Genomic DNA, 10,373 nt, shown 5'->3' with positions numbered 1-10,373 from the left:
TTTCAATTTCAAAACAAGCCTTATTCATTTTTTTATTACTATTTCGCGTCGTTTTGGTGTATACAGGTGGTATTGCAAATCAAAATTGTCCCACGAAAATAAACGCATTTTACGTAGCAATGCATTTTTAACTGAAATATCTCGAACCACAGACGAATTTTTTTAAATTTGGACTTTGTCAGGACACGGGTCTTCGGTAGGCCTAGCTATGGGGAAAATGTCATTCAAATCGGTTAATCATTACTATGCCTACGGTGGTAACTAACGAACGAAAATTTCGACATTTTTAGTCGATGATAAGAAAGGAATTAGGATTAACGGTAGTTTTAAAATTTGAAGTTCGTCTTTGCCATATTGAAAACCAAATTCTGTCGCTCAAAAATTACCAGATTAAATATAATTTCATTGGCTATACACATTCGCTTTAGGTCCCTAGTGTCCAAAAACGTTCTTTTAACAGCTGTTTATATTTCTTTAGAAAAAAACCAACATGAAAACCATGTTTGAATTATCAAGATAGGTAAACTTTTCTTTTCTATAAAAATCACGAAAATGGGCTAAGAACGGAACGTTTAAAATTAGCGGTAACAAGTTACTTTGCCGCCTTTAAAACGTTTAATTTTAGAGCGATTAAAGCGCCATCTATTGTTTATTATGCGTTGTTGATTAATTTTCCTCTACTATATTATTGTAAATATTTTTAATTAAAGCTAAAAAAACTACGTTTTCTATATATAATACTTATCAGGAAAATAATGTTCCCAAAATAAAAGACAAGTAGGTTTTTAAATCGGAATGTCGTTTGAGTATTTCAAATAAAAGCTTAATTTGACGTCAAAATGTACTAACAGGATGTAATTAGACGCAACTCTAAACCGTTTTCAAAATAAATAAGTCGAAAGCATAATTTAGAAATTTTATTGTTTTAGATATAACGATAGTTTGGACAAACTAAAACTTTTCGGATAAATTTAAGTTTTGAAATGAGAGAAATGTTCAGAAAAACTTAGTTAATAGAAGAAAAATAAAAACCTTTGGTTAAAATCATAAAAATATAACTGATCAACAATTAAAATATAAACTATAAATATTGTTGTAACAAAGTTAATTACTGAGCTGGTACATGTGATTTATTGGCGTTTCATTTTCATATGCTGGTCAGGTCTGATTCAGACACCAAATATTTTTTTAAATTAACATGGGGCTAACAATTGTCACCGTTATTGCGATGAAGAGGCACCCTCTATGGTTTTAATAGAAATTTTTTACTCGCAATGGAACGAGAAAAAATTATTAAATACGATTCCTTTTATCAAAAGTAGATATACTAAACTACTTTTGCTCAAATTGATAAACTGGTTTAAAATTTGTTTTAAATGGCCAGATTGAATGTGCGATGAGATTAAATGTGTTAAAAGGTGTGCATGGTGGTAAAATTAGTTGAAAAACTTTCCTTAAAAGTGATTTTAATTAAAAGCCAAATTATTTTGATTAAGATGTCTTTCAAAAAAGACAACCGTTAATAAAGCAAACTTTTAAAAATCTAACTAAAATTTAGGTCAAACTAAATCTATTTTGGTTGTACCCCTACAGAGGTTCCATCGTCAACCCTAAAGACCTGGGTTACTTGTCCAATACCTTTAGAATTTCCTTCCCGAAATAATAACTGAGTTCCTGGATGAATACATTCAGGATGACGCATGAATTTAAACATAACTGACGCTGTTTCATTAGTTGCAACTCCCAAACCTCTGCCACTATTAGCTACGCCAACAACCGTCGCTGTCTGCCTTACGTTACCAATATGGACGGTTGCTTGAAAACCGGGAAGGATTACTGTTGCGTGGAACAAAACGCGAATCCTGGCTTGAAAATACTGACAGACAGGTGGAAGAGGATCAGATGAACTAACTATAACCATTCCTCGACGTAGATAAAATGGGCCTTCAGTGTCCTCCCCTGATGAGGATTCGCCTTCATCCATGCCCCTGCATGTCGTTCTCCAATCTTTTTTCCCCCTTGATAGCGTTACTGCTAAAGTAGCGCTCTCACACGCCCTTACTACTCTACAAGCTACCTTGTGCCTGTGAAGTGACTGTATTGTAACTGGACGGAACGCTCCTGTTTCGGTTGGTCCTACCAACAAATGGTCACCTTCTCTGATAATACCACCAACTAATAACCCTCCAACTACATCACCAACATCGGGTATTCTGAATGTTTCATCAATCTAGTATAGTAAAATAGCATTGTTAGCATTTTACAAGAAAATTAGAAGGGTGTTCTACCCTTGACAGGCTACATTATCTCAGATTACATTGCGTTTTCTGAAACTAAGTCATACGTCCAGTACTCTAAATGGACCACAACACTGCTCCGTTTGGTAAAAGTTTTTCCTCATATCATTCTGGTTCGTTAAGATTATTTTTTAATGCACAGCTCCCGTTTTTCAGAATAATCGGAAGCTTTGAAAGGAAACACATTCCGGTTCGTGAATAAGTCCATTTCGAGCACTGCATAATCCATAGGTAGAAGCCCATAAAACTGAGAAAAATACCTGGAACTCAATGGGATCTTGCAGCTTTTTTTCTCGTTCCTTGGTTGACAGCCCTGGTGGTAAAACGTGGAGAAATGTATATAAGAGATTCAATCCGTCTCCTGTTACACATGATACCAAGAATATTGGCGCTATGCTGTCCGATAGCAAAAGACTTGCTGCTGTTAGAGCGTCATCTTTAGTTTCGATAGTCATAGGTACCTACATATGCGCATTGATAAGTAATAAGACAAATAAATGAGAATATAAAAATTACTTTTTTGCATCCTGGGCCTTTGAGTAATGTTTTAAGCTGATCTAAAGTTTTGTCTAAAGCGTGACGCCCTGCTAAATCCAACTTATTTACAACCACAACTACAGGGACATCCAATGCCATGGCTAAACCCAAATGTTCTCTGGTGGTGCCAGCAATGCCAGATATTGCACTAACAACCAACATCGCAAAATGAGGAGAGTGACCTAGAACAATTTGTAAGTTAATAATGAATGGTCTGACTTTTTTGGAGGCCAACCTACCAGTAAGCCCAAAAACTGTGGTCCTAAGATATTTTGCATGTCCGGCTAAATCAATGAATGTGATGAGTTTACTAGCAGTTTCGCAAATTTCTTCAGATGTTCTGCATATATTGTAAGTTACAGGGCAACCCCTCGAATCGAAACCTAAAATTTCTCGGCTAATGCTAGAAGTTCGTCCAGACTGAATCTCGTGTAGATGACGGAAAAGATTAAGACGGGCGCTTCCATGGCCATTATCTGGCTCTCCTTGAGTTAGTACTCCTAACAAAGTACTCTTTCCAACATCTAAATTTCCCAAAACAGCAGCTCTAAGCTCGATAGTTTGCTGATCATCCGGAACTTTACGTACCAAAACCTTAAAGTAATAAAATGTTAATAAAGACTCCATTACGGTGTCATTCAATTACACACCTCAGCCGCTTTCTTTGGTTCTCCATTCTGCGAAACTGTTCTTTGCCTCAAAACAGTCAAGGTGGCTCCAAGTTTTTCCGCCATTAGATATAATGTCCGCATAGATGCTTCCATTTCCCGAGGACTTAATCCCACTAAAAGGCCTCCATCTTCAACACCAATTTCATAAATAGCTTCTCCTTGGCCTTCTCGTAGCCTCCATTTCATTTGCGTCACTAAGTGTTCAAAACGACTCTTTGACGGATTCACTAGTTTTAACTTATACTCAATATTTCCTTCAGCAGCTTCTGGTGGCAAATACTCCGGTAAACTGATTTTATTGCTACTTGGGTTACTGTCAAATGTCATTTTTTTGCTGACACTAGTCTTGATATCGTCTCCTAACTCCATAGATGAAAAACTTTTACGGTTGTTCCCATTATTATCCGCATCAAGGACTTCATCCTGATCGTTTGGGTCAAATAACCCAATAAATGACTCCATAACTGACTATAAAATACCAGAACTGAAAAAAAAAAGAACTGAAAATCTTAGTAAACCTATGCACTCTTATATAAAACGTATAAAAATAGGCTAGGGTGCCAAGTAGTACTTTGTTTTGAAAGATAAAAAAATTGGCAATGATTCTGCATTTCAATCTATATTTGTAGCTTTCTTTAAAAGAGTTGAATTTGTGTTGTTCTGGCATTAGTTTCACCAGCTAACATTAATGATCGTGATTTAAATGAAAAAATTATCATAAATGCCCGTTTTCAATACAATAATTTCATTAGAGGAAAATGGGAACATTTGAGGGAAAAACTAGACCAAACAACTTTCTCTTGAAAACAGGTTTTTTGATATGTTAGTGTTTAGAATAATAAAGAAAATATGTAATGCTATTGAACTATTCCATAAGTTTATAAAAGTCCATAAAATAATGAGTATATTGAACAAGTAGTCAAGGCTTGAAAAAAAGAAAATGATGAAATTATATTCTATATTTACTAACAAAATTTGAAATGACGTAAGCCTAGGCTTAAAGTTATAACCAGGAAAACTTTTTTTCCGAAAAAGCTAGAGACTGCGAGTCCTAAAGAAAACCTTGTTACCCAAAATAAAATTATATTTACCTTATTAGATTTTATAATTTTACTCAAATGTTACATTGGCGTTAAGATTACTTATTAATTTGTTAAGATTTATAACGCATTCAATGACAGTATAGGAAAATCCCACTCTCACTAGACGTATCTACTAACCGACTGAGAGTCTCCGCTGGCCGTTCGTTTATGTTCAAATAAGATCTTATCAATCGATGAGTTAAACTTTGTCAATGAACTAAAATCCCATGTAATTAAATAATTATCAAATAATGTTTACGACAAATTAAAATTAAATTAGAGAAATGTAAATTAATGCTTTATATAATTAAATATTAAAATAGTTAAATATTCATTTAAAAGATGGCGGTATGCAAGTCATTTTTCGAGGATATGCGATTATGCGAACCTTTCAGAAAGGGTTTTCGCGCATTTTACGAAATTCAAAAATTTTGTATAACATAATTTTGAGAAGTTTCGTTCTCTACCCGAGGTTGTTATCCTCGATTTGGTTCAAATTCGGGGGTTAAGTCATTGAAAATAACAGGTTTTAAAAATATCAAATGAATAAATTTATTAATATTTGGATAAATTCTGACTTATTTTGACTTTATGCAAGTAAATACTAGTAAATTAAGGAAAATTTTGGTAACATGTGATAAATGCTATTATATGAGATAAATATGGAATATTGAAATAATTTGAGTAACTTTGGACAAAAATGGGTTAACTTAAAAAACTACGAAATTATTAAATTTTTTTATAAAATTATTCCAATTTATACAAAACCCTAGAATTTACAATAATAGGTGGTTTTTTTCCGCCTGTTCTGGGTTTTTTGAGCAGGTTCAAAAGTGTAGCCCTATGACGTCATTTTACTCCAATTCTATCTTGACGAATAAACGAGTTGGAGTAAGAAGGGAGTAGTTAGAGGTTAAAGGTTATATATATGTTTTGTTTTTAAGATGGCGACCGGTGGTGAGATCATCAATATAGGACTCATTTTTCTTATTTATTTAATAATAATAATAATCAGCTAGGCTAATACCCAAGACACCACCAGCTTAGGTCTAAGTCATCAAGCAACTTTCAAAGTCATTAAATAGCATTTAACAATTGGATATTCGTTATTAAAAGCTTGCCACATGTGAAGAGGTTCAAAACCCGTCATGATTTCGTGAAACGAAATTTAAGCAGACGAATTTTCTATATAAGCTAGATTACTCCCTCTACACCTCCTTTCGAGGAGGAGTAAAAAGTGTAACGTTTGAGCTCTGGAACAAGCGAACAAAATTCGGGACAGGGTAAATCTTACCCCGAGAACAGGCGAATAAAACGTTTTAGGGTAAAAAGTTTACGATTTTTGTCCTGGGACAGGCGAAAAAAAACCACCTACTAGGTGGTTTTTTTTTATCTAAATTTTTAAACTTTACCCTTTTTAAATTTTCTTAATTTATTCGCTTTTATCAAGGACAGTAGATACAGGGACGAGAAAGCAGGAAAAAAAATCGATTTTAAACGTCTTCATATTCACGGGGAGTTAGATGTAAACAAACCGCGGCCATTGTTAAGACGTGGTTCACCATGGACAGTATTATTGTAGTTAGTTTTTATCATTTTGATGTTAAATTAAAAATAAAACTACGAGCGTAAATAAAAAAATGCCCATTTGTTTTGAACACTTAAGCCTCGTCAAGAACCGCTAAAATTAGGTGACCACCATTTTTTTTTGTTTATAACTAACTCTACTTGCGTTTAGGTCGTTTTAGGTGATATATTCCAACAGAGGCCGCCAATACACTTTCTCGTCCCTGTATCTACTGTCCTTGCTTTTATCAACTTCATTCGATTTTATCCAAAATACTTGGCATACCCAAAATTTATTAAAATTTCCCCACTTTATTAGATTTTTCTTTGCATGATTTTTACCCACAATTTACTTGAATATACACAATTGGATTCGGATTAATCGGTATGGTATATTCATAAATTTGTCCATTTTATTTTTATTTGGTATAAATAAATATCTTCTTGAAGAAATATAAGACACAATGGTTTGGAAGACGTACTTTAAGCAGAAGTCTATCTTTACCCAATGTAATTAACCTATATGGAGCTCTCGTGCAATACGGACATATGTAACATAATCACTCATATAAGTATGCCATAAAAGCATTTTATTTAATGAAACCTTGTTCACGGGATATGACGTAGATTACGTCACTTATAACTCCGTGACGAAATACGCGTCATCAACTTTACTGATGGGAAATGGAAGTTAGTGAGAATTCCTCGCGCGTTTCTGGCTTTGCCTTTGTCAAGATTAGCTCGTGCCTCGCGATCACATGATTTCATTTCCATGGTAACCTTTACAATAGCGCAAGGATCATAGAGATAGAAAAGAAATAGAGGCACTATTGTATCTGGCGAAGTTGACCGCGAGTGTCGACCCCCTTTTCGCCAATGTAGGAAGCCATGAGATGGGCAGATTACGTGGCGCCATCGACACGCAGTGAAATTAAATACATTATGCCTTTTGGAAAATCAACTGTCATGTGATGTAAACAAAGGAAGGATAGATGGCGTTGCAAATTCTGCCCATCTCCGCCTTCATACATGCGTGGGGGGGGGGGGATGAATATTCTCGGTCAAAAACAGGGGTGCCTTACCGCGGTAATCTTCCCTCTATTTCTTTTCTATCTCTATGGCAAGGATTATAAAAGTTTTTGCATTTTTGGGTCCGCTTAATGTATGTTCCGTGTGAAACAAAGTCTCATTGAATTTTTTCAATGGAAATGTTATACAGAGGCATACTTATGAGTAATTATGTTACGTATGATACGGATAAAAGGAGATGGAATTTGGAGAAAGCAAGTCTGACACTGAGCGCCACCCGAAAGCTTCAGTAATCCAACCTACTAAAGTTGAGGACGGAAAATTATTTGGTATCGAAAGAAAAATTGTAACCAGAGACCATACCAGAAACACTGAAAATTAAAACTTAAAAATACGTTATAGTTAAAATTATAATCGTGTTTTATCACAAAAATAGGTTCTAATTAATTTAAATAAAGAAAATTAAACGTTTTCAAGCTCGTTCAATACACGACGGAGCGAAATTTCCCCGCTGGACAAAAGCGTAAGCTACGAATATTCCAATGTCTGAAAAAATGTGTACCACCGTTATGTATCGGTGGAAATCTGTTGACAAAGCTTTCATATTTCAGACCGAAGGGGTTTATTATAGATTTCTGATATAACTCAAAGATTTAAGATTTATTTTTGGTAGTTAAATCTCATACCGCAACTTTTAGTTATAATAAATGTACGATGCTCTTCCAAACCATGTTGTTTTTATATTTCTTCAACAGAATCATTCTCTCACTTGTAAATACATTCTTGGTAAAACAAAAGTGTGATATAAAAGTGGTCCCGTGGTTTAAAAACAAAGTAATAGGTTGGCACAAGAATGTACTCAGGTGACCAGAGAATATACAGCTCCATTTACGATTCCCGGAAGAAAAACCATACCCTCAGAGTTTCCGCGTTAATAATCTGCCGCGCTTTCTTCCAGTCAAAGAGAGGAAGATACTTTGGAAAGATCGCGGGCACTTTCTTTGTGTGGCCGGAGAATATCTTCCGGCAATCATGGAAACCGATGATAAAGTTGCAGCCACTCATTCTCCGTTCACCTGATTACATTCTTGGCTGGTAGCAACGGTACGATATAAATTTGGTAAACTGTAACGAGAATGGTTTTAGATTTCATCAAAAGAAGCCGACCGATTTCTGTCGCAAACCTGCCAGGGGTTGTAGGTCGTAGTCGAGGTCGAAGTCTTATGTAATTAAAAACTGGAAAGAAAATAAATGAGAGAAAAGGGCAATGTTAAGCATTAGGAGTGCGTCATTACTAACGGCCACTTCGAAGTGATCGTGCCCAAAACTTTAAATTTTGTGGAATTTAAGTAACTGATGAGTTTGCCGAGAGATTACAACGAGACATTCAACGACAATGCCAGTAAGTGACCAACTTTCAGTTTATTTACGCTTAAAATAGTTTAATAGGGAAAAAACTATGAAAATTTGTTTTGGGAGGTCTATGTTGGATTTGACTTTAAATTAAACATTATCATTAAACGCGCGAGCCACGAATTTCTGTTAGTGAACAGTTAAAGATTATTAAACTAGTTAGCTTTCATTTATAACAAAATCTTGATATTTACGGTATTCCTAATCCTAAAAGACATTTGACCACGATAAAAGTTAAGCCTTGGGTATAATTATGCGAAAATTAACTGTTGCCGTTAATGGTTGGTACTATACCAGAAATAAATGTTGACTATACTTACAAATTGTTAGTGTTCGGAATTGTTTATTCATTATCCACAAATTTTCCGATTTATTTAAAAAACGTTGGTAAAAAGAATATCTTTTTATCTTATTTAATTATGATTTTTACGCAACCAAGCATTTATTTTAATAAAAGTGGTATTTATTTAAATAATTGTTTGTTTTATTTAAATAATAGGCTTATTCACTTTCGATTATTTAAACATTTTACAAGTGTTATTCAACTATTCGTTATTTAAATAAATATTATTTAAATATCGCCGAGCTTATTTTATTCATGGATAAAAATTAATCGAATGCCGAGCACTAACTATACTTTTCACTAAGCTCGGTGTCAGCCTGTGCGGTAGCTCATGGGGTCAACCTTTGAACCAGTGGCGTAGCTGATGGTCCGCAGGGCCCGCGGTGCGGGGGGGCCTCTAGCTTCAAGGGAGGCCTCGAGCTTCGGGGAGGGGGGGCCGCTAACCATAAAAAAAAATAAAAAGGGGGGCCTTATAGAGATTTTTGTGGGGGGGCCTCTGAGTTCTCAGCTACGCCACTGCTTTGAACCATACTTAATAGACCATAAACAATGGCGACGCTGGAATGTTTTGGTCAGATAAGCCAATTACGCGGGGCCCTTAGTTGGATTTTAGGGCCCCTTTTATTATTTCCTGCTAGTTAAATATTACGATTCATCTTCAAAATTTCAATTTCGATACTCCCTGTAATGAATTTCAGCGTAATTTTATGGAAATTAGAAGTAGTAGCATTTTGGACCAACTTTAAAATTTTAAAATACGCCATGCCCTGCCTGAGCTACCTAGTCACGTAGACCCCGACACCACAAAATTTTTGTCGGCGGCGGCGCGAACGCCGTGCGCCGATTTTTTTGTCGGCGGCGGCTTTGACTTAAAATACATCGGCGGCGGCGGCGGCGTGAGCCGGCGTTTCTTTATACTAGAAAGTAGAAGTCACCCTAGCGAGGCAGCGACTGCGAGCATGGCGCTATATATCGTCCAAGCTGCGAGGCGAGCGCACGAAACACACAGACAGGTTAGAGAATGGACAAGATTTTATTTGAAACCGGAAAAAACCGCGTGGCAGCATTTTAGACAGATTTAATCGGCGACTAAAATTTAAAATCGGCGTACTTCGGCGGCGTCGGGGTCTAACCCAGAGTCGTCACCACTGACCATATCTAGAGCAACATGAATAAAACAAAATATAAAAATAATTTTATTATTCGGAGGGTGACACTCGGTGCGTTCCACATCGTTCACACCCACTTGACCCTACTGACAATTTAAGCAGTGGCGGATTAACTACCTTGCTCCAGGGTCAACTTTCCCCTTAGGCTTAAGCCGACTCAGCCTATTGGTTAATCCGACCATAGACTAAGAAAGGTTTCACAAGGACATTTCGCATGTGACCCCCCTTAGCTTTTTCCTGTATAACCGGCGGCGCGAGACCCCCGA

At 35.9% G+C, this 10,373-nt stretch overlaps 1 protein-coding gene across 2 annotated transcripts; it reads right to left on the bottom strand.

The window, feature by feature from the left end:
- Nucleotides 1–929: 929 nt before the first annotated feature.
- Nucleotides 930–4,844, bottom strand: LOC149947868 (GTP-binding protein 2). 2 transcript variants are annotated; one of them, XM_090171924.1, is made up of 6 exons: nucleotides 4,726–4,844; nucleotides 3,485–3,989; nucleotides 3,074–3,428; nucleotides 2,814–3,016; nucleotides 2,558–2,758; nucleotides 930–2,230 (listed from the first exon to the last, which is right to left on the bottom strand). In XM_090171924.1, exons 2-6 carry the CDS (start codon nucleotides 3,965–3,967, stop codon nucleotides 1,571–1,573), a joined length of 1,902 nt encoding a protein of 633 aa, XP_090028050.1. In that variant the 5' UTR covers nucleotides 3,968–3,989; nucleotides 4,726–4,844; the 3' UTR covers nucleotides 930–1,570. The 2 variants fall into 2 exon arrangements, with proteins under 2 accessions (XP_090028050.1, XP_090028049.1); XM_090171923.1 differs by having other exon boundaries at nucleotides 4,597–4,768.
- Nucleotides 4,845–10,373: the final 5,529 nt, after the last annotated feature.

The sequence above is a fragment of the Leiobunum rupestre genome, chromosome 4 (genome assembly GCF_980474605.1).
Source record: "Leiobunum rupestre chromosome 4, qqLeiRupe1.1.hap1, whole genome shotgun sequence".
Classification (NCBI taxonomy): Eukaryota; Metazoa; Arthropoda; class Arachnida; order Opiliones; family Sclerosomatidae; genus Leiobunum; species Leiobunum rupestre.
This window is presented reverse-complemented; position numbering and strand designations above follow the sequence as displayed.